Consider the following 23,347-nt stretch of genomic DNA (forward strand, 5'->3'; position numbering starts at 1 on the left):
TTCCTCATAGGCACCCCAGTTTCTCCACGAGCTTTGGGTGGTTGGTAGTGTTGCTCTCATCTAGGTAAGGCGGGGTGGGGCGCCTGGGTAGCTCAGTCGGGTGAGCATCTGACTTCAGCTCAGGTCACGAACTCGGGAGTTCGTGAGTTTGAGCTCCGTGTCGGGCTCGCTGCTGTCTGCCTGGAGCCTACTTCGGATCCACTGTCCCCCCACCCCACCCCCCACCACCACCTTCCCCTGCTTGCACGCACGCTCTTTCTCTCGCAAAAATAAACATAATAAAAATAGACTGGTAAGGAAGCCGGCTCTGTGGGACTCAGTGATTTGCTCTAAGCCAGTAACTGAGCTCCAGCCCAGGTGTCTGGGACCCAGGTGCAGGATACCTCCCCAGCACCTCCAGGGGAAGGAAGGCAGGTGACAAAGCCCCAGGTGCAGAGTGCCAATGCAATGCTCAGCTTCTACCACCAGTAGGGCCTGGTATTGCCTGAGGGTGGCCTCCTGTGCGGAGGCAGAAACTCCCAGGAGCCCGAGAGCCCCAGAAGTCCCTCCTTCTGAGGCCTGCCGGTCAGACTTTTCCCAAGTGAGACATCTTTTTTGCCTTCAATGTGCCTGCCCCTGGTCATGGCAAGAGCATTCCTAACCATGATGCCAGTGCCCAGATGGCAGCCCAGCCCAACCTGGGTGCTGCGGCCCGCTGCGGTCACATGGGAGATGAAGGGCTGTGCAGTTTTCCAGGGAGAGGTAACAGCATATGCAAAGCCGTTGCTCTCTTTTTTTAAATTTTTATTTGTTTTTCAGGTGGGGAAGGTTTTATAGCATGGATGAAAAAAACATTTTGTATTGACATCACAGACTTGCCTCACGTAATGACTGGGTCGGGACAGGACCAGGGAGAGGCCAGCCGAGGCACTTGCCCCGGGCACAATGTAAACGGGCCCCAAGAATCTTATAATACACAAGATACGTTAATACTTTTAATGTGATTTAAAAAATCAAAAGTAATGGTAGGGGCGCCCGGGTGGCTCTGTCAGTTGAGCGTCCAGCTTCGGCTCAGGTCATGACCTCACGGCTCGTGGGTTAGAGCCCCGTGCCGGGCTCGCTGCTGTGAGCACGGAGCCCACTTTGGATCCTCTGCCCCCCACCCCAGCCCCTCCCCACCTATCAAAAATGAACAAACATGAAAGAAAAAGTAACGTAAAACAAACTCATGATGACCAAACAGCAGCATTTCAAATAAAGACAGGGTGAGGATGACATGTTGATTCCAGCTCCAGCAGCACTCAGCACAGCACCTTGCTGATCCCGCCTCCACCCCTGCCCGCCAGTGCTCCTGTCTCTTGCTGGGGGTGCACCGGGCCGTCCCTACGTCACATCTTACGTACAAGCTCTCTGTTGCTTTTCCAGCGTTGTTTATTTTGTCTGTGCCCAGCTGATCTATGCTTCCCTCTGTGAGAAAAGCGGGGAATATCCCGAATGGGGATAGAATGCATATATTCCCCGATAAGATTTGATGGAAATAGTTTTCCATTCAGCAGGAATGAATTGGAGTTGTTAGGGGAGGGACAGATGTGCTTCTGAATCGTAAATGTAGCACAGCCACACTCTGAGCACAGCACAGACATCACACGAGAGCCTCAACCCTCAGTCTGTTTCTGAGCCCGGGCTTGCGGGGAACACCCCAAGGCAGGCTGAACGGCCCCCGCGTTTCCCCGTGTGGACAGAGGCTGTCCCGAGCATCCTTACGGCCACGGGAAGTTCTGCGACACCCGCTTTGTCACTTCCTTCCCCGCTTGGCTCGCTGAGGCCGTCCTTCCTCCTTGGTTCCTGTTTGTCTGCAATGCCACACTGAACGCCTTTGTACACAAAGCCTTTCTCCTCCTCAGACCACAAGTATCGGGGAAAATGCGAAGGGGTGACTGAGCTGGGGAAGGCCTAAGGCCCTGCTGCTGAGGGGACTTCAGCCCCGGGGAAGGTGACTGTCCTGACCCCAATGGCGCCCCTCCCCATTCTTGCTCTGTCAGTGAGCTGCTAAGGTATCACTTCCAGAGGCTTCCCTTTAAATCCTACTCCTAGGGGTGCCTGGCTGGCTCAGTCGGTTAAGGTCTGACTTTGGCTCAGGTCATGATCTCGCAGTTTCTAATTCTCTCTCTCTCTCTCTCTCTCTCTCTCTCTGCCCCTCCCCTGCTTGTGCTCTCTCAAAAATAAACATTAAAAAAAATTTTAAATCTCCTCATGTATATTTTTACTTAAATTTGTTATAAAACAAACACAATTTCAAATAATAGCTGTAAAAAAGATGGGTTCGGTAAACGAGTTCATTTTTGTCCCTAGTATCCATTTAAAAAAGGCATCGTAATGTAAAAAATTATTTTACTGCTTAAATCTCTTACCACATACCTTGGCACACAAAGAGTTAGTGTGTGGTCTAAGGTGGGACCTGTAGCTCTTAGGCCACCGGGCTGGCACCGCCCTTCCTGAGTGCCCAGGGCAACCAGAGTGACTTTGCTAAGCTGCAAGCGGCCTCCTGCCACTCCCTCCACACCTTGGGTGGAGCCCAGCATGTAAACAACACCACCAGCTCACTGCCCAGGCCTTCACGAGTAGCAGTAACTCGCTTTTAATGCCCCCAGCGAGAAAGGAGGCAACTATCAGAGTCATCCCAATTTACAGCTGGGCAAACTGAGGCACAGAGCTATGACCAGGCATAAGAGGCAGAACCAGGGTGGGAACTCTGGCCCCAGGAGGCCTGGGCTCCGGTCATGCTGACCCCTCACCCCATCTCATCTGGGGCCTTTTCAGGCTCCCAGGCCCTTGCCCAAACCCTGCCCTCCACCCAGCAGGCCCCGCTGTCCACTTAGCAGGTACTCCTTCCCCTCCCACATGCTGATCACCTCCCTGCCTGCTGGCTACCTTGTTCAACTGACTCGTCCAACCTTATAGCTTCCCCCACACGACCAACATGGCACACCAAAATGGATGAAATGCACTGGAGAGAGAAAAAGTCCCAGAAGTTCTGGAAATGTGAAGAGTAAAGAGGCACAAAGGGCAGGGAGGGCCAGGACACCTGCCCCTGCTCCCAGGGCAGAATGGGGCAGGCCTCAGGGTGCTCACTGCCTGGTCCTCGGGGCCCAAGGGATCATGGGGACAGCCTGCAGGGCATTCAGAGAAGGCCCCCTCTGACATCCCTGATAATGTCACAGCCCCTGTGGGAGAGGCCAGGAGGCCTCCCCAGGAAGGAGGCTGGCCCTGGGCCGAGGGAGGTAGAGGTGCGTCCTCAGCCCCTCCTGGCGCAAGGCTCCCCACAGCCAGCGGCCAGCAGCCGGCGAGTAGGGTCCCTGGGCCTCCTCCCACCCCTTCCACTTGGATGCTCGATAAATGAGCGCTAGGAGTGTCCGGGGCACAGGCCGCTCTTGCCCGGTCCGAGGGGAAGCAGCCTCTGAGGTCAGGCGATCAGCCTTCCCACTAAACCTCCCCCGGGACCCTGGGGTCAGACCTCACCAGCCCGAGGCGAAAGCTGTGCCCGAGAGGAGTGCGACCACCGGAGAGGCTGGGCCCGGCTGCGAGATCTCAGGGCCCCCACAGAGAAGGGCCGCCTACTCAGACCCACAGACGCAGGCGCCCCCGGCCCCCAAGGAGCCCTCGCTGGGCACCCAGGCCTTCCTAGCCTGGATGAGGGGGTCCACATGCAGAGCTCCTCCCTGGCCCTCCCCAACTCCTGCTCCTGGGCTCCCCCCACCCCCCACCGACACAGGCTGGGGCTCCCACGGTGAATTCAAGCTTTATTGCCACACACAGACTCTCCTGCTTCCTCTGGGCCAACTCCACGCCGGGCAGAAGCCGGCTTGCTGGGCTTGGCCTGGAAGCAAACACGCCACGGCCAGAAGAGCGGGAGGAGGGAGGGGGTCTGGGGGAGGGAGGCCCTAAGAGACCCCGACCCCAGGTTTCCCTGAGTGGCGCTCAGCCCCAGGGCCTTGGGGGCTGGCTCGTGTTGGGGGAAGGGGCTCATCCTGACCCTCCTCTGGGGCCCCCAGACCTGTGGGGGGAGGGGCACCCCACCGAGCCCCCTCTGCCCCCGCCGCGCCCCCGAGGGGCCAAGAAACAGAAAGAGCTGCACGTGCATGTGCGCCCACACGTGCCGCCACAGGGGGCCCTCGCCAGCCGGCAGTCAGCAGTCCAGGCCGATGGACACCAGCAAGTCCTCAAGCGCCCGCAGCCGCTGCTGTGCCTCCTCGATGGCGCTGTAGGTCTGCACCGTGCTGGCCACGTGGAAGCGGATGTCGTCCACCAGCGGGATGGAGTCCGTCTCCTGCCGGGCGGCCACGGCCGCCGCCTCCTCCCGCACGGCCTCCACGAAGTCCTCCCGCTCCACCAGCTGCGGGCAGGCCAGCTCAGGGCGACGCCAGCCGCCTGCCCGCAGCCCGCCCCGCCCACCACGGCTCCCACGGGCCCACCTTCTCGATGACCTTGGCCATGTACTCGGTGCACTGGTCCTCGAGGCGCGCCAAGCGGAACAGCTTGGCCACACGCCACACGCCCACCACACTGTCCTCGTCCAGCAGCTGGGCCAAGCTGCGGCCACACAGCCGCTTCAGGCCTGGCAACAAGTACATGTCGGCCACGCTCAGCACGTCGTAGGCAGCCTCCGGGGGCAGCTGCGGAGAAAGGAGGAGTGAGGGAGGGTGTGCCCAGAGGTCACCGAGGCCACTCGGGGGCCTGGCAGCAAGGTTGGGAGCTGTTAGGGAGAGGGCGGAGGATGCAGGCAGGGCAGGGGCTCCCACCCATGCCTTGGGGTGCCCAGACCGCTGCAGGCATCCGTGGGCCTAGAGGGCTGGAGGACCTGGGATCCCCGTGCCTCAGGCAGGCCTGGAGGCTAGGTGGCAGGCAGGGCCTTAGCAGGGGAAAGAGCTCGGGTTGTGAATCACAGACCTGTGCTGTGGAATTCTAGCTGTGGGACTGCAGGCAAGTTACTTCACCTCTGTGTGCCTCAGTTTCCTCTCTGGGAGGTGCAACCATGCCTGCCTCAAAAGGTTGTCGGAAAACAGAAGGTGCTATCCAAACGGAGGCACCCACACGAAGGGTGATGGAGTTAACTCTTTCTCTGCTCTCTCCCACCCACACCTGGACCCTGTGCTGGGAGAGACCATGTGCTCAGTTCCGGTCCAGACTTTGGACAGTCACAGGGAACAGGCTGGAGACAGAGTGGGCAGGACCTCTGCTAGCACATCCCAGGCCACGCACACTGCTTACTTGGGCCAGCCACTTTCCCTGCGACACACACATCCACCTGCACAAGACCTTAAGAGAGAACAACTATGGGCATCCCTGCTTTCTAGAAGGGGGAAACTGAGGCACAGAGCAGTTCAGTAACCAGCCCGAGATCACACAGCTTGCGAGCAGCTAACCCAGTGCCAAACCAGGTTTGGAGCCCAAGTCCACACTTTGAGCCAGCCGCAAAGCTCAGGAGGGGTGGGGATGGGACAGGGTGGACCCTGGGTGGCAGGGGCCACAGAGCTGAGCTGTGCCGCAGGAGAAATGAAGCTGAGGAGGCAGGAGGAAAGGAGGCCCGGGAGGGCACTCAGGTGGAGAGGCTGGTGGGCTTAGGAATGGGGGTGCTACATGAGGCGAGCAAGCAAGGGGCTGAGGCCACAGCCCAGCTTGTCCCCCATGCCCTCCTCCTGCCCAGAGACCACCTTTCCCAGCCTGCCATGTTGGCAAGCACAGCCGCTAAGTTCTCTCCAGGGCAACATGAGAACCAGCGTGCGTGCGTGCGTGTGTGTGTGTGTGGCCTCCGCCTGGCCTATGACAAAGACACTGCTTGCCTAGTCTTCCTCTTCCTCCTAAAACGTGAGCTGGCCTGCACCCCAATCTCCAGATGCAGAGGGGAACGACACCCTGGGTGCTGCGGACCAGGTCTGGCCCACCCTGTGTTTTGTAACCAAGTGTTACTGGAACGCAGCCACACCCACTCACTTCTGCCCCGGCTCCTGGCTCCACAGGAGGGGAGAGCTCACCAGCTAGGACTGAGACCCCCTGGCACACGGCATTTACACACACACACACACACACACACACACACTTCTGGCCCTATCTACGGCTATTCATGTTGCCCGTATGTTAGGGATGCTCTGGGGCAACTGAAGACCCGGAGAGGCACCAAGAGAGCTGGGGACAGACATCCAGACCCCTGGGAGTGGACAGCCTCAGGGTTCCCCACTGCTGTGGTAACTCAGGGTTACTGTCCCTACCCACCCTCCCTCTGGAGAAGAGAAGGCGGGGACCCCGGAGGCTGATACTAAGTTCCAAGTGTCACGGGCTCATGATACAGCTCTTGTCACTCGTTTCTGTTCTAGAACCTACCAAGGCCCCCTCAGCCTGAAAGAAAAATCCAAACATGTCCCCCACTCCGTCTCCAGCCTCACAGAAAACCAGCCCCACAGAGTCAGTCAGGACCTAGGCACTCCTTTCAGCCCCACGGTGACCCGGCCTGTGGACCTGTCCTGATTCCTGACTGTCACGCCCCCAAGCCCAGCAGACGCAGCCCACCCGAGCCCCGCACCTCTGTGTGGTCACTGTATATGTAGTAGAGAACATGGGTGAAGATGTCAGGCGAGATGCCGTGTAGGGTGATGGCCGGGAGGCCGCCTGAGGCCTCCAGCTCCTCATTCTCTCGGAAGTGGTCGTCCAGCAGGGCCCGGAAGTAGTCGCTTCGGCCGCAGAAGAAGGCCTGGGGGAGGCTGGGCTCAGGAGGGGCCGCTGCCAGGGTCTGTGGCCAGAGAGCTGGCCGGAGAATTAAGGCAAGGGGCTGGGGGGCTGGGGGGAAGGGACGGCACCTTGTGGCAGAGAAAGCTGCAACCTTCCACCCGGAAGCAGACGTCAGGACAGCTGTTGAAACCATCGGGGAAAGGGAAGGGCAGCTCCCCGAGGTCACCCTGGGGGATGGGAGAGAAGACACCATCAGAGCAGGGGCAACAAGGGAGAGTGGCCGGCCCCAGCCAAGAGCCTGCTTTAGCTCCGTCCTGGCGGGGTGGGCTGCTGCCCCATCTGCAGGTTTGGGGAGGGGCGACAAAGGTAACCTGGGCTCAGAAAAGGGAAGTGACTGGCCCCCGGTCACACAAGGACTGAACCCAAGCATGGGGCTCGTGTACCATGGCTGCGTGCGCACCAGGCCCGGCCCCGGGCGGCCGTGCACTTACGCGGAGCTCAGGGGGCAGGGCACAGTCGGCTAGCAGGGCCATGTCCTCCCGAAGCCGGGGGTCTGCTGGGGGGGGCTCGATGGTCAGCACCTTCACGCATGTGCCTGGCTTGGATGCCACTGTGGAGGGGAGAGCACAGCTGCAGGGAGCCCACTGACCCTGCCAGTTCCCGCCCAATGCCCCGGACCCTAAGCCTGGACGCACCGAACTCGGACACCTTCTCACACTTGGCCTCCAGGTCGCTGAGCAGATCCCACAGCTGGCACTGCTTGGCCAGGCGCTCGCAGTCACTAACATGCTCCACACCGACGTCCAGGCGACCTGGGTGCAGCGCAGGAGGCTCAGAGCCTGAGAGGGGCCGTCCACTGTCCCCCACGCTGGGACTCCTGGGTCTGCTGGCTGCCTTGGCTTTCCCATCGGGAGCCACTGCCTGAGTTCTACGGACCCCGGGACGGGTGGGAGGGGGCTCGGTTTATGGGCAGGGTGCTTCCTGAGCGGACACACAGGCTCATCGCCTCCCAGCCCACCCAGGAGGCAGCTGGAACAGCACCACACTGCAGGGGACAAGCACCAGGATGTAAAGGGTGGGCCTGAGGCCACAGCTGGGTCTGCTGCTGGACAGACACCCCCCTCCCTGCCGGCCCCACGGGGCCCGGAGGCTCACCTGTGTACAGGTACTGCAGCAGGGCCCCGAAGGCCACAGGGTTGATCTGCAGGTAGAGACAGCCAGGAAGGAAGGTCGGAGGTGGCCCCCTAGCACGAGCCACCAGCTGTCCCTCTGTCCCCCCCCGGGAGGGACGCACCAGTGGGTGTCGGAGGACCACGACACTCTTGCCCTTCCATTTGGTGTCCAGCATGTTGGCAAAGTAGGTGCTGCGCACACCCAGGACGCAGCGGTGTGCCCGGAAGGGCTTCCCGTGCACCACAAAGATCACGTCGCTGTGGATGCCTTGTTCCAGAAGTCTGCGGAGGGACAGGCAAAGGGGGTGTGCAGCACGTGCCTCCCCGCGGTCTCACCACAGCAGCCCCCGTCCCATCCTGCAGGAGAGCCCTCGGCCCCACGTGACCACCCCACGCCACACACGAGCCAGCCCTGCACCCCATCTCACCGCTGCAGGAAGTCGTCGTAGTAATCCCGCCTCCTGCAAGAGGCTGTCACCTGCTTGTAATCGCGCAGGGCCCGGCGGATGGCGTCGCTCAGTGCCCCATAGAGGCAGCGCTCCCCATCAAAGGTGTTGGCCTCACAGCGGGCTCCTGGGAGCAGCCCCCGCCAGTCAGCAGGTCAGGGATTTGAACACTGCAGCTGGGACAGGGTCTGGGGGAAATCCTAATCTCCCCCCCCCCCAACCCGCAACCTTCCCACACGTAGGGCCAAGCCCTGGAACTTGCAGCCCCTCCCAAATGACCCTGGGCCCCCTCTGACGCGAGCATCCTCTCTGCCAGGGCCTAGGCACGCAAGTACTTCCGTGGACCACAGACTACAAACAGGGCAGGCTCAGGACTGCCCCTGTTCTATGCACCAGGGACACAGCCGTAAACATACAAATCCCTGTCCTGCCTGAAGTGACACTCTAGTGGGGCAACGGACAAAAAGCAGGTTAACAAATGATGTCAGGTGCTATGAAGAAAACCAAAGCAAGACAAAGATAACGGAGGTTGCACCTGCCCACAGGGAGGTCACAGAAGGTCACCGTGTCAGTGACAACATGCAGTGACCTGAATGGCAGAGGGAGTCGGCCACGCAAAGATCTGGGAAAGGGCACTTTACGTAGGAAGAACAGCAAGTACAAAGACCCTGAGGTAGGAGCACCAGAGAGGCCAGCGCGGGTGGAAGAGTGAGCCCACAGGAGAGCCAAAGTAGGTGTGGCCAGAGGAAGACGACAGGCTGTGTGGACTGGCAAGGCATTCTAGTTTCATGCTAAACGCAAAGGGAAATCATTGGAGAAATTTTAAGTCTATTAGACTTGTTGTGAGATGGACCAGGCTGCAATATGGAAAACAGACTGTAGGTGGGGCAAGAGGGGTGGCGGGTGACCGGAGGAGGCTGGCTCTGCGGCCAGGGAGAGATGCTGTAGCCCGGCTGGGCGGTGGCAGTGGAGATGGGGAAGTGGGCAAACAGGAAAACAGGTTCTGAAGGTAGAACCAAGAGTACTGGCTGACTGGGTATGTGGAGGGGTAAAGGAAGGACAGGGCGTGAGGGCATCGGCCAATGCACACCCATGCCTTTGTGCCCCCGCACACGCGCAGACCGCACGTACACGCACACAGCCCCGGCCCCTTATCTCACCATTGGCCAGAAGATAGAGTACTAGCTCCTCGTGCCCACACAGGCAGGCGTAGTACCTGAGGGAGGGAGAGGAGTACAGGAGGCAGTTATCGGGACTGAAGGCGCCCCCCACCTGCCCTGACCACCCACCCGCCCGGCACTCACAAGGGGGTGCTGTCCCACTTGTCCCGCACGTTCACCTCCACGTCCCGCTGCTCCAGCAGGTACCTAGGCGGGGAGGAAGTCAAACCTGGGTCAGGACAAGTTCATGGTCTGGGAGAGGAGACCCATGGAGTGGGGAAAGAGAGAAGACATCCCTTTTGGCTGGGGGAAGTCTCCCCTAGGTGAGGGCAGATGACAAGCAGACCAGAGCAGGAAAGACTTTCAAAGCAAAGGGACCAACATAGGTAGAGAGTGTAGATGTGAATGCCTAAGGCAGATGCTGAGACTGCGAGCAGTAGGGACCTCTGGCCTGAAGGCATTTGGGAGCGAGGAGGCAGCGATGGGCCATCTGTTCTGCCACAGCCCTCTGGCTGCTTGGGACCGCAGACTAGATAGAGGAGACTGGAGGTAGGGAAGCCAAGGAGAAGGCTGCTGCAAGTGTCCTGGTGGTGTGGAAGCATGAAGAGAAGTGGCCAGATTCTAGAAGGCAGAAGTCAGGAGACATGGTGGCTGACGGGATGTGAGAGGTGACGGGGATCATCATGGACTGAAGCCATCAGTGAGGTCAGGCAGCCTGGGGGAGATGTCTAAGTTGGACCAGGTGTGCTTTGGGGGGTATCAGCTAACTCCTAGGTGAACCTGATGCTGGGGTGGGACCAGGGACACCGTGGGAGTCATCAAGCCTGGGACTAACCAAGGGAGCTAGTGGTGGGTCAGAACTAGGGAACACGGAAGGGCCCGCTAAGAGATGTGCCTCACATCCCAACCAGGCACCCCCTCACTCCCTGCTTTATGGCGATTTCAGTGCCAGATTTGTTTTAACCGCATTTAGGAGTTTCCGAATCTCCGGGATCAGAGGTTGATTCTGGGTCCTAGTTGTCCCAGAGTGCCAGGCCCAGAGCGGATCAGTGGGATGAGCCACGTCTGGAGTCCCAGGCCCGCCCCAGGGTTTGACCTCCGGGTCCTGAGCGCTCAGAGGACGACCCCCTCCTCTCCGCCCACTTCTCCGGAGCTCCGCGTAGCAGTCCTCTCCTCTAGGAAGCCCTCCGGGACCCCAAGGAGCAAATCACCGCCAGCACTCCGTCCCCAGCCCCGGTTCGGAAGGCTGCCGCGGCCCCCTGCTTTGCCTCTTGGGGGTAGGTCAGCCGAGGGTCGGCCGCCAGGACTGCGGCGGCACAGGGGCGCGCGCCTGTCCCGAGCCCGTCCACTGCACGCCCCCGGGGGCGCCCCGCCCCACCCCCCGCACACTCCCAGGGCGCCGGGGTCCTCACCGCACTCGGCCCACATCCCCCTTCCTGCAGCTGGCGAAGAGATCGCTGGTGTCCATGATGCGGGCGGCTCGGACCCCGGCCGAACGACCTCAGGCGGCGGCGGCGGCGGCGGCAGCGGCGGCAGCGCGCCCCGGCCGGATGTAAACACACGCCGACCCCGCCCCGCTCCGCAGCGGCGCCTGGCGCCCGGAGGACCGACCTGGGCCGCGCCGCCCCGCCCCCTGCGCGCCCGCCCCGCCCCCGCCCCGCCCCGCCGCGGAGCAAGAACGAGTCCGGCAGGCAAACGGGCTGGGCCCGGCTTGGTCTCCGGGCGGCTTTAATGGGGGTCCCGGGGCGCGGCCGGGGAAGCGGGGCCGTTCCGGGACCGGCTCCTGGGGGCGCCAGACGGGGATGGGGAGGGCTGTGCCGAGACTGTTCCGTGAGTCTGTGGGAAGCGGGAGGACCCCGCACCGAGGGCCGGGCTGCGGGAGAGCGGCCGGGGCCGGGAGGGGAGGGGAGGCGCGGTTGTCCGCTCCGGATCCGCCCAGCTCGTCCCGGCGCAGTCCCAACGGGGCGAGGGTACGGCCGCGGGGTCACAGCGGGCCAGAGCTGCCGGAGGGCGTCCTCACAGATGCGTGTCCTCCTCAAACACGTCCGAGTCCTCAGGGTCCCGCTTGCCCCCCATGAGCGCGCTCCAGCCCCCCGGGCCGTTGACGGCCCCGCCGCCGTTCAGGCTGGGCTGCTTCTCCTGCATCTCCGACTGGCTGTCGCTGGCCACGTCCAGCGTGGGGTTGTCGTGGCAGCCGTTCTCTACGAAGCGCAGCTCCTCGCCGTGGGACTGTGGCGACGGGAGAGGGACGCTGGGCAAGCGCTGTGGCCCAGGCCCCAACCCGCCTGTGACCTTGAACGAGTCACCTCACTCGCGGTTCCTTCCCTAGTGTGTGAAACCCTCCACAGGCAACCACCAGCGGACCCTCCACAGACGCCCGCTCCCTACTGTTCTGTCCCCCAAACTCCTAAAGATCCTTTGCACTAAACAACCGGTGGCCTCCCTGGTGTCATCTGAGCCCTCCCAATGGCCCCCCACTGCACCTCTAGCACCTATCACGGGGCTGCTTCCCTGCAGAGGGGGACAGGTTGGGTGCCAGGCTCCGGACAAGCAGCTTCACTCGAAGTACCCCATCCCGGGACAATCGCGGCCACCCCACCTGCACATGAGGACGACGACCTTGACCTTGTGGGGTACTGTCTCCACCAGAGGCCCCGCCCCCAGCCCAAGCCATCTGGCGAACTTGACCCCATGCTCACCACGTGTTTGAGCTTGGGCAGCCGCCGCTGCCAGCAGTTATAGAGCAGGCCCAGCACGATGATGATCACACAGATGGCACCGATGACCACCAGCACCACAAAGAGCGTCCCATAGTCGCTGCGCACCTGGCTGGCCCGGGCCTGGCAGCTGCTTGTAGTGGAGTAGTTCTGGATGCCAATCTGGGGGTGGGAGGGGTCAGCTTCCTCAGCTGAGGTCCTGGGTGCCAGGGCTTCCCACAGGGCCGTGGGGTTAGGGCTCAGGCACAGGGAACAGGCTTTGAGAAGAGCTTGCATAATCCTGACTAAGCCCCCTTGAAGGCCGGGACCTGTGCTCATCTGGGAATCTAGCCCTATCTCTGCCCTATCCCCCTCTGTTCACCTGACAGCAGCCCCAAGCCTCTTGATCCCATGCCTCCATTCCCAGCCTTCCCTCACATTGCCACCATGGCTCTGCCCTGACTCTGTCCCTGCTGGGGCAGAAGTTTGGCTCCACTATGGAATCAGGTCCCTGAAACAGTCTCCACCTTGGGGATGGAGGTGTTCAGGTATCATTCTGCCCATTATGGGCTATAGACAGTGTAGACTGGGATGCTGGGGACAGCCTACATCCCGGGCTATCACCAGCTCCCAGCTTCCTCCCTTTGCCCGTTAAGAGTAGTCACCACAGGCATTGAGCTGCCCAGTACCCCTGCCACAGAGCAGGCTGTCTTGGTCCTAGAGGTTGCTGTGCCCACACCGGGCCAGGCAAGCACTCTCTCCATAACTCAGCCTCTTGGGCAGAAAGCAGGGGAGATGCCATCCTCATCCGACGACAGGTGCCGGGGAGAGGGTGCTGTCTACTAGCCCCCAGTGTAGAGACCTGGGAACCTCCCTTTCTGCTTTGGGCTTCCCTAAGGCCAGGTTGTCATCTCTTCCTGAGTGTCTGTGTACATCCTGTTTAGTTACAGTACTATTCTCCATTGGCTTTTGAAGTTATCAAAGATCAGTTTCTCTCAGTAGAATCACCCACCAATGACACTGCTAAATTTTCCCACTCATATACTTCCAAAAAGACACAGCATGCCTTCTGGCCAAGTCAGTCTGAACAGTGTCCAGTAAAGCTAGAACACCCAGGGGCGGGGAGAAGAGGCAGGAAGTTTGTGGGAAAAAAAAAGATCAAGGCCAGCCCAAGTTTCCTTCCACCAGTCCCCCTGTGTTCACGAACCCAGAACTTCACAACTGGAAAGGCCCTCGGTAACCATCCAGGTAGTGAGGACAGCCTCACGGTTAAAGGCCTGGACTCTTAACATCATTCAGGCCTCATCCGAAGCCTGGCTCTGTTGCGTAGTGGCTGTGCCTTCTCAGGTGGGCCACCTCCCTTCTCTGGGCTACAGCTCTCACATACAGCACCTACAGTACTCCACACGTACCTTATTTAATCCTGACAAGGCCTGGGGTGGCAGTGAGGGCTAAGTGAGAGAACCCAGCGCAGTCCAGCACTTAGTAACCACTCAGTGTGCTTATCAAAAACACCCAAAACCACCACCACAACCACCTTTCCGCCTGGCATGTGATAGATAGGGAGGCAGGGCCCATGGTCACGGCCAATTCATCTTTCACAGCTATGAAATGCTGCAGAGCCTCGGAAAAGGGGACTAATGCCAGGTCACTGGGTTCCACAGTGAGTACAAGTACTTTGGATGGAGATGAATGGTGATGGTCCTGAAGAAAGGAGGTGAAGAGCCCAAGGTGTTTCCCTTCAGAAAAAGTACAAGGACCAGGAGGACTGAGGGGACCTGCCCCTCCCACAGGCCCCAGCTCTGCTCAGCCTGACGCAGGGGTAGCAGGTGGTGCAGGAGGAGAGGTTGGCCAGCCTGCCCTCCAGCCCACATCTCCAGGACTGGCCATGCAGCTGGCCAACCACACAGGGGTCAGGGATGCCCCTCAAGATGGCAGGGCTGTCGCCCAAGCCTGAGCCCCGTGGCCACTCCCCAGCAGGCCCTCTCCCACCAGAGAGCTCCTGGCTGATGGCCTCCGGGCCGTGTTCATGCCTGTCTTTCCCCTGTGGTTTCTGAGACTGCGGCACACTCTCCCAGCCCACCAGGCCTCTGCCCAGTTCCTGGGCCAGACATGGTGTCGCTCCTGCTATCTTCCCAGAAACGCCCACTTACCAGTCCAGATCCCCCTCGGAGGTCCCCTTCCCTCTGAGTCCTCTCCTGCCCCCGACCCACTCCTGGCCCTTCCCGCCCCTGGCCATTTCGCGAACTGTGCGGTTGTGGACACACGTGTGTACGCACTCCGTCTCTCCCACAGGAATGGCGTCTTAGGACAGCTAAAAGGAGGAGCTGCCCAGAGCAAGAGGCTGTCTTCTGCTCCTTCGCACCACAGTGCAGGCTGTCTCCTGCCCTCAGGGAAGCCAGCCCTGCTCCCAGAACTTCAAAGAACAGGAGGGGAGCGGCTCCCTGCCCTCTTACCTCCACCAGATTCCTGCGGATGTCTCCCAGCATGGAAAGGACGTCTTGAGTGGGCACCACCCCTGGGGGGAGACACCATCATCAGCATAGCCCCGGCCACTGAGGCACCCCCAGCCCCCTGGGACAGCTTCTGGCCTAAGCTTCCAGAACCTTGCTTCCCAGCTCTTCACCACACATGGACCTCATGGTGCATGTGCTCCTATGCTTGCTTCCTGCTGGCTGACTCATTAAAAAGGACTGAGTGAATGACCGCCATGTGACAGGTGTGACACCAGGTGGTCACTCCCACAGCCCCCCAGTGCTGCGTTCTGAACGTGCCCCCTCCACAGCCCCCTACCACTAAGTGTACGCCCCCCGTGCTAAAACCACACCTCTTCCCCTCTGGGTCCGAACTTCACACCCTCGTCTTCTCCAACTCCAGCTTGTCAATACTCCCTGAACCCTGCACTGGGGGCCCAACCACTACCACATCCTCTTATCCCAGAGGTCCACATTCAAAGCCCCTGTCCGTGCACTCGCCCGTGGTTCTGCAGACCTCCCGTGGCCCTCAGGACATGGTGCTGGTGTAGGGCTGCCCCCCTAGGCCCTCCCTTCCGTGGGCTGTCCCCTCTCACCCTGCTCGCCCACCAAGGTCATTAGAAGGTGCTGCTCCTTCTCGCTGGGCTTGCTCAGGGAGATGTGCCAGTCCCCGTGGCGGCCACTGCCGTGGCGGGGCAGCACCTCCTCCACCAGGGCCAGGAGCTGCAGCCCCCGGTGCTGCCGGAACACCTCCTACAAGGACGGAAAGAGAGCCCCACGCTCAGTGAGGGAGGGGCTCGCCTCCAGGCCCGGCCCCCATTCCAGCCCCCAGCCTCCAGCCTCCCGGTGGTCAAACTCCGGGAAAGGCCATCTGGCTGCTTCAGAGGGGACCGCTCTCGTAGCTCCGGAGACCGCTAGAGAGGCCGTGAGCGTGGCCTTCGGGCGAGACTGTGGGAACACGGAGACGCACACCCACTGGTTCCGGCAGGCATCTGGGAGCTCCTTCCAGCCTGGGCTTCTCATATGAGGAGGGCATGGGCCTGCCCAGGGACACTCACAGCTGACCTGGGAACAGATACGCTCGCACAAACAAGGAGTGTGGGGAGCTTGTGAGTGGTGTGTGAAGGCCTAGGGCAGTCTGCTGGTCAGGCCTGGGGTTCAAGAGTATAGTGCGAGGGGTGAATATACCGGGGGGGGGGGGGGTCAGGGGTGCAACGGACCAAAGATGTGCACGGCCACGCAGCCACGGAACCCGGGAGGGGTAACATGCTCCTCTCTTGCCTGTCATTGCAGAGATACGGCCCAAAGCTGGGGAGTCGAGAAAGATGTCTGACCACCCTTATGGAGGCAGCGGTGACCAAAGGAACTAAAACAGACATGGTTAAAATGGTAACTCCTGGAAACAGGGCCAGGGGCAGGAGGAGGGATATAAGGAGACTTCATTCGCATCTGACACTGTCTTGTACTGCTTAGATTTTCTTCACCTCGTGTATATATAATTACATAATTAAAAACCACAAACGAGAGGCAGGCACTGGCTGGGAGCTCACTGAGTGGCGGAAACCCACGCAAGCCGCCAACCTCGCCCCATCAGGGAAAAGCCCCCCCCTCCAGGCCCTGTAGCCGCCCCCCTCGCCCAGGCTCCTCTCCAGCAGCCGTCTCCTGCCGGGACGCAGGAAATCATGGGCTGCTGCACCTGGTTTCTGTATTCCCAGCTGTTCCACTCTCTCTCCGGTGCCCTGCCTTAGAGCTTCGAGCCGGGCGTCTCATCACACCACTCCCACGGGGCCCTGATGCTCCTATCGCCTTTCCGTGAGAACCCAAGCTAGTGAGCCTCCCAGGTCATCGTCCTACCCTACAGACCACCAAGGGGACTGGAGTTCCTTGTGACCATGGCGAATGGCAGGTGGAAGCCCAAGCCCTGGCACTCACCAGCCTAACAGAAAGCCAAGTTAAAGCCAAAGTTCCGAACTTGGCAGAAAACTGGTATCCGGAGCTAGCCATGAGCTGGTGGGAAAGCCCTGTTCCCCAAGCAGGTCTTACCGTCCTGATGTTCATGGGCACACGCGTGGGGGGATGGGGTACACGCCTGCATCTGCCTCAGCCGCATGCATGCACTGAACCCAGCAGCCTCCCTGCTTACAAAAGGAACACACTCCTACCAGGGCAATGCCTCCCCCCTGCCACAGGCCTATGATCCCCGACATGTGCACGTCCCACATTTTCTGTGTCCAGATGTCTGCCTGGCTTAAGCTCACAGACCTGCGATGTCCTGGTAACATCTGATGGCTATATATTTCGTGCCACTTATTTTGTAGATAGGCACTGAGTGTCACTGGCTTAGAGAGAAAGCCCTGAATCTGGAATCAAACAAATCTGGGTTCAAATCCTGGTTCTGCCATTCACCAGCTCTGCGACCTTTAGCAAAATACTAAACCTCTCTGAGCCTCAGCCTCCCCATCTGAAAACGTGAGCATTGGTCCTAACATGATGGGCTTAATGTTAGGATTAAAAGGAAAGTACTTATTCTGTCACAGGTGCCAGGACAATTGGATAGCCCAGTATCAAGAAAAAAATTCCCTGACTCATACTTCACACTACAGTCAATTCCAGATGGATTTCAGATCTAAAGCTTTTACAAGTAAGCCTAGAAAGCTATCTTCGTTACCTCCGAGGAGGCAAAGATTTCTAAAATGGACCCGAAAACACTAACCATGAAGGAGAAAATTGGTAAGGTGGACTATTTTATGATCAATTTTTTTTTTTTTTTTGAGACAGAGAGAGACAGAGCATGAACGGAGGAGGGACAGAGAGAGAGGGAGACACAGAATCGGAAGCAGGCCCCAGGCTCCGAGCCGTCAGCCCAGAGCCTGGCGCGGGGCTCAAACTCACGGACCGCGACATTGTGACCTGAGTCGAAGTCGGACGCTTAACCGACTGAGCCACCCAGGCGCCCCTTATGGTCAAATTTTTAAAAATTAAGAGCTCCCGTGGGCGCCTGGATGGCTCAATCGGTTAAGTTTCCGACTGCGACGCAGGTCGTGATCTTGCAGCTCGTGGGTTCGAGCCCGCGTCACGCTCTGTGCTGACAGCTCAGAGCCTGGAGCTTGCTTTGCATTCTGTGTCTCCCCTTCTCTCTGCCCCTCCCCTGCTCGCACTCTGTCCCTTTCTCGAAAATAACTAAACATTAAAAAAATTAAAAAAAAACACTTCCGTTTATCAGAAGGTACTATTAAGAGAGAAAAAAGGTGGGGCGCCTGGGTGGCTCAGTCAGTTAAGCGACTGGTTTCGGCTCAGGTCATGATCTCACGGTTCGTGAGTTTGAGCTCTGCGTCAGGCTCTGTGCTGACAGCTCAGCACAGATTCTGTGTCTGTCTTCCTCTCTCTCTGTCTCTCCCCTGCTCACACTCTCTCAAAAAATAAACAAAAAAATTAATAAAAAAAGAGAGGAAAAAGGCAACCCACAGAATAGTAACAGATATTTATGAGATATATGTCTCGTACATACACACACACATACACATACACACACACTTCACAGAGATCTCACATCCAGGTTATATAAATTCAGAGAAATTAATTTGAAAACATCAAGATAACCCAATCGGATGCAATCAGCCGAAACACATATGAAAAGGTGCTCAAGTTCGTGACTCATCAGGGAAATGCAAATTAAAACCACAAAGTGACACCAGCACCCTACACACTTTGAGAAATGCCTAAAATGAAGACAATGCCAAGGCTGAGAGAGACAAGGAAGAACCAGACCTGGCACATACTGCTAGAGGCAGTATAACTGGCTACAAACGCTGTGGGAGGCTGTTGGACAGCTTCTGTTCAAGGTGGATATATACACACCATGCCCCTGCCATGCCACCATGAGAACTGTGTCCATAATGCTCCCCAAAATATGTGTCCAAGAGCAGCCACAGCAGCACATTCCCAAGAGCCCGAAGCTGGAAATTACTCAAAGGCCCAGCAACATTAGAACACATACATCAATGGGACACTATACAGAATCACGAAGGAACAAACTTCCCTACATGCAATCTAGATGAATCTCAAAAACAAAATGTTTTTGCAAAAATGCAAAAAGCCAGAAACAAAATAACTGAATAACTCTGTTTATATACAGTTCAAAAGCATGCAAAACCAGCATATGGTTACAAGTCAAGAAAACGGTTCCCCTTGAGGGAACAGCGTCTGGAAGGGGAAATGAGAAGGGCTCTGGCAGTGCTGATCATGTTCTGTGTCTTGATGTGGGTGGTGTTTATGTGAGCGTGGTCCCTTTGTGACAGTCCAACAAGCTGCACACTTATGATCTGTGCACTTTTCTGGATGTATACTGTAAGGCATTAGAGCTTTTCTTAAGGGCAATACACATGTGGGTGTAAGCTATCTTCCCTGCTGACTCCTGGGTGGATGGTCCTTCCTGTACGTCACACCGTTTCTCCCACAGTAGGGACTCCAGATCCTCTGCTACCATCCAAGCACCCATTTCCAATGCCCTAAAGCTATATGCAACTCCAAATGACTGGTATGGTCCTTACGGCAAACAGAAAGGGACACATGCCCTGGCCATCAGATCATTTTAACTTGTGGCAACACAGCAGTCAGAACTGATGAACGTCCTGCTCTCCCACCTTGCTACAAACATGGAGAAACGCTGGAAAAAACCATGGCAGAAACAGAGGGCACTCAAAGCCAGAAGAGTGAGCAGGTGTGGAAGCCACAGCATCAACTCCTGGGGGTCTGGGGCCCAGATAGAGGACCCTGGACCTGGACACTTGGCTTTCAATGTCCACGTGCTCTTGGCGCATGTGAGATGAAGAACTAGAGCAGAGCACCAGGATGGAGTCCGAAGTCCCCAAAGAGCAACGCTTTTGGTGAAATGGGGACTCAGAAATATTCCCAAGTTGGAGGAACTGTACAGGGTGTCTGCCCGTGTCCATGAGTAAGGGAAAAAGGTCATCCAAGATCACTTAAACACTCAGGCTTGCGGCGCCAGGGAGGCTGTCGGTTAAGCCTCCAACTCCTGACTTTGGCTCAGGTCATGATGTCACCATTCGTTGAGATGGAACCCCATGTCGGGCTCTGCAATGACAGTGCGGAGCCTGCTTGAGATTCTCTCTCTCCCTCTCTCTCTGCCCCTCCCCTCACTTACTCATGCACTGTCTCTCTCAAAAATAAATAAAAAACATTAAAAAAAAAAACAGGCTTGTACTTCACTGGGGTGTGGAGTCCAAATGTGAAGTTCTTTGTGTTATAAAGATCCAAGCCAAGAACTAAGATGAAAGATGACCCGGGGCCCCTGGAACTCCCACAGTCTCCCTGAAACCACTTTGTTGGAACTCTTTCACAACCCAGGGTTGAAGAGGAGATCACAATAATAAATGGTGACCCAGAAAGAGAGTAAAATACAAAGCCACAAGCAGAACCGACATCCCAGGATGCCGTGTTACTAAAACAAAAGGAAAGAAATCACAAAATTAATATACTTACAACAATTCAGAAAATGAAGGAACAGAAGCCATAATGAAAGAAGGGAACAAAATGAAGAACAAAGGGAGGGATTTGGAACCAAGGAGAAATTCTTAACATACAAAACAGTTATCTATATTAAAGATTCAATGGATGGATCAAACAGAAGATTAGACACTGCTGGAAGAGAGTTATTAATTTGGAAGATAGAGCTAGGAAATCACTCAGAATGCATCAGGGAGGGGCGCCAGGGTGGCTAAGTCGGTTGGGTGTCTGACTCTTGATTTCAGCTCAGGTCATGGGATGGAGCCCCGCACTGGGCTCTGCATGAAACACGGAGCCAGCTTGGTATTCTCTCTCTCTCCCCCCCCCCTCTGTCCCTCTCCCCAGCCATGCTCTCACTCTCTCCAAAATAAATAAAATGGAAAAAGAAGAATGCATCAGAGATATTTTAAAGAGAGAAACCATGAAAGTGTTAAGAGACGTAGTAGACAGAAAAATAAGGCCCAATAAACTTGTAACGAGAATGAGAGAGAAATGGGAAATTGTAATATGTATCAAACTGCATATGCAATCCCACTTCTGGGAATTTACTCTGAAGATACATCCCAACAGCACAAAAATACATACAAGGTTAGTCAAGGCAGCCTTGTAAGTAATTGCAGAATACTGGAAACCACCCAGATGCCCACACAAGGGAAATTTAATGAATAATCTATAATACACATACATAACGGAGTATTATTCAGTTGTAAAAATAAAATGATTGAGAATAATCTCCGTGGGCTAACATAAAGTGGTTTCCAGAATATACTGTTAAGCAAGAAAAGTAAAATGCAAAAAAATAATGTTATAGATTGAATTGTGTCCACCGCCCCCCCCCCCCCCAACAAATTCATATGTTGAAGTCCTAATGCCCGGTACCTCAGAATGTGACTGTGTTTGGAGACAGGGTGTTTCCAGAGGTAATTAAGTTAAAATGAGGTCATTAGGGTGGCCCTATCCAATCCGATAGTGACTTTACAAGAGGAGGAGATTGAGGACACAGACACACACAGAGGGAAAACTGTGTGAAAACACAGGGAGAAGACGGCCATCTGCTAGCCAAGTAGAGAGACTTCAGGAGAAACCAATCCTGCCAGCACCTTAATCTTGGACTTCCAGACTCCAGAATAGTGAAGGAATAAATTTATGTGTTTAAGCCATCCAGTGTAGTACTCTGTTATGACAGCCCTATCAAGCTAATAAAAATATAAATACTCTGCTACATTCCCTGCAAGAAAAAATGGAAAAAATTCTACATCTATCTATTTCTATAAAAAGAAACCGAGGAAGGATAACCAAAAACTAATGAGATTGGTTACCTAGAAGGAGTGGGTGGGAATGAAGGCAAGAGGTAATGGGGGAGAGGGGGGTTTCTCTAAGCACACATTTTTGTGTCACTTAGATGTTTAGAACCACATTAATGCTTTACGTACTCAAAAATACAATTAAATCAACAAGGATGGGGGATCCAAAATTGAATACAAACAGAAACAAAGAAACCTAATCATATTTCAAATGCATAACTACACCAAAAGGGGGAAAAAAACTAAATTAATTTCGGAATCATCCAAAGACCAAAGAAACTTGCAAGCAGACACTGAAGTTTACTTATCAGCAGGTTTGCTTTTGCATTAGCGTGCGTTAAAAATCCTGCAACCGCTTGTGTATTCTAGAACTGAAGAAATGAGTACGTACATTGGGGATGTTGGGAGTGAGGTTTCCGTCAGTGAAGGAAGATACTTCTGTGGAACAGAAGAAGGCTGGGAAGAGCCAGTGGTCCTGGATTAGAACTGGAACATTGGGACGGTAAGCAATCGAAGTTATCACTGTAAATATGTGTGAATACAGAAGTAAACACATATGTACATGTGCACATGTATTATGTATGTGTATCTGTGTCTACAGAGAAAAAATACAGATAATTCTCTCTCAGGGCCTCTAAAAAGGCCAAGAAGCAATGATACCCCAGTAGCCATGAGCACACTGGGAGCCCGGATCTTATTTCTGAATACCTTTCCTCTTCAAAAGGAACCAGGGCTCCCTGAAGAAAGGGCCAATTCCAGGGTAGGGCAGAGAGAGTACAAGACAGCCTGAAACATCTAGTAAGTACGTCCATGGTGTGCACTCAGCAACTCAGGGGCCTCAGACGCAGGATCAACTCCTCTCCAGCCGTTTTTGTCTCTAGGCCTTCGCGATCCAGTCCTTTGTGTTGAAGAGCTCTTTCAGGGCCCTCACCGAAGGATGGTTGGTACCACCCCCCCAACACCTCTCGTCCTGGTGCCTCGAGGCTTCTTTCTGTTGTGCAGAGCAACAGGTCAGTTCCCTGCACCACTACCGAGGATTTTCTTTTGCCTTCCAGAACCCAAAGACCGTACCTCTCAGTTTACTACTTCATCCTTCTGCTTCCTCTCTTGGATTTTCTCCACAGGCTCCTTTCTAGTTGCCTCTGCGTGGACCATCTGTGATATTGTAGGTCACGTAAAAGAAGCTGTACGTCTGTGCTGCTTATTTCGCAATCTTGCGGATCAAATTCCTGACACTGAAGCTTTACCTTGCAAGACTTCCTCTGAGAGGCTGTCAGCACTTTCCTCCCTATCTTTTTCTCAGGATGTGTTCTCTGCAGAGCTCCATCATTTTTACGTGCATGACTCCAATTACTTTTCATTGAACCCTTGACGTTTCATTCCAGATTAAAGACTAAAACATGAAAACTAAATGCAATGCCTTGTTCCGGGTGAGACCCTGGACCCCTGGTGAAATCTAAGAAAGGTCTACAAATTATACTTGTGCATCAGTCAGTGTTAACACCCCAATTTTGATAGTTGTGCTGTGGTGAGCTGAAGGACCAGCCTTGCTCTGAAGACACACATACTCAGGTATTGAGAGGGAAGGACAAAAGGCAACAATGCCATCAACTTACTCTCAAATGGTTTTAAAAAATGTTAAGAGTTGGTGAATCTGGCTGAAAGATACATGGGATTTCTTTGTATAAGTCTTCTGAGGTTATCTCAAAATAAAAAGCTATAAAAAAAGAACAGGAGAAAATTAAAGACGTTCCTCACACTAATGAAGGCCAATAGAGATATGTCCTTGCAGAAAGAGCTGCTAACGGGTATATTTCAGGAAGAAGGTGGTTAAATTCAGAAGAAAGGAATGGGGATGTGAAAAGAC

The 23,347-nt window shown here is 56.1% G+C and overlaps 2 protein-coding genes across 2 annotated transcripts in view; both read right to left on the reverse strand.

Moving 5' to 3' along the window:
• Positions 1-3,766: 3,766 nt before the first annotated feature.
• ABTB1 (ankyrin repeat and BTB domain containing 1) lies at positions 3,767-11,023 on the reverse strand. Its single transcript, XM_047094807.1, has 12 exons — positions 10,893-11,023; positions 9,625-9,687; positions 9,481-9,536; positions 8,303-8,447; positions 7,997-8,156; positions 7,858-7,903; positions 7,398-7,514; positions 7,194-7,312; positions 6,831-6,929; positions 6,557-6,724; positions 4,452-4,652; positions 3,767-4,372 (listed from the first exon to the last, which is right to left on the reverse strand). The coding sequence occupies exons 1-12, from the start codon at positions 10,946-10,948 to the stop codon at positions 4,166-4,168; spliced, it is 1,437 nt and encodes a 478-aa protein (XP_046950763.1). The 5' UTR covers positions 10,949-11,023; the 3' UTR covers positions 3,767-4,165.
• Positions 11,024-11,178: 155 nt separating this feature from the next.
• Positions 11,179-23,347, reverse strand: part of PODXL2 (podocalyxin like 2) — a 39,800-nt gene continuing 27,631 nt past the window's right edge. Inside the window, exons 5-8 of the mRNA XM_047097117.1 lie at positions 15,247-15,403; positions 14,633-14,694; positions 12,180-12,359; positions 11,179-11,709 (exon numbers count right to left, since the gene is read on the reverse strand). Coding sequence (XP_046953073.1) covers positions 11,497-11,709; positions 12,180-12,359; positions 14,633-14,694; positions 15,247-15,403 — 612 coding nt within the window. The 3' untranslated portion in view covers positions 11,179-11,496. The remainder of the gene's footprint in view (positions 11,710-12,179; positions 12,360-14,632; positions 14,695-15,246; positions 15,404-23,347) is intronic.

Source organism: Lynx rufus, unplaced genomic scaffold, assembly GCF_022079265.1.
Source record: "Lynx rufus isolate CCGP_SWC_20201006 ecotype Redwood Valley unplaced genomic scaffold, mLynRuf1.p SCAF_4, whole genome shotgun sequence".
NCBI lineage: Eukaryota > Metazoa > Chordata > Mammalia > Carnivora > Felidae > Lynx > Lynx rufus.

Excerpts from the sequence above, each read along its gene's own strand:
- ABTB1 (XM_047094807.1), bottom strand. The coding sequence starts at position 10,948 with ATGGACACCAGCGATCTCTTCGCCAGCTGCAGGAAGGGGGATGTGGGC. Across the intron at positions 8,448-9,480 it reads ACTCTATCTTCTGGCCAATG|GAGCCCGCTGTGAGGCCAAC; the intron begins GTGAGATAAGGG and ends GGCTGCTCCCAG. Across the intron at positions 4,653-6,556 it reads TATACAGTGACCACACAGAG|CTGCCCCCGGAGGCTGCCTA; the intron begins GTGCGGGGCTCG and ends CTTTCTCCGCAG.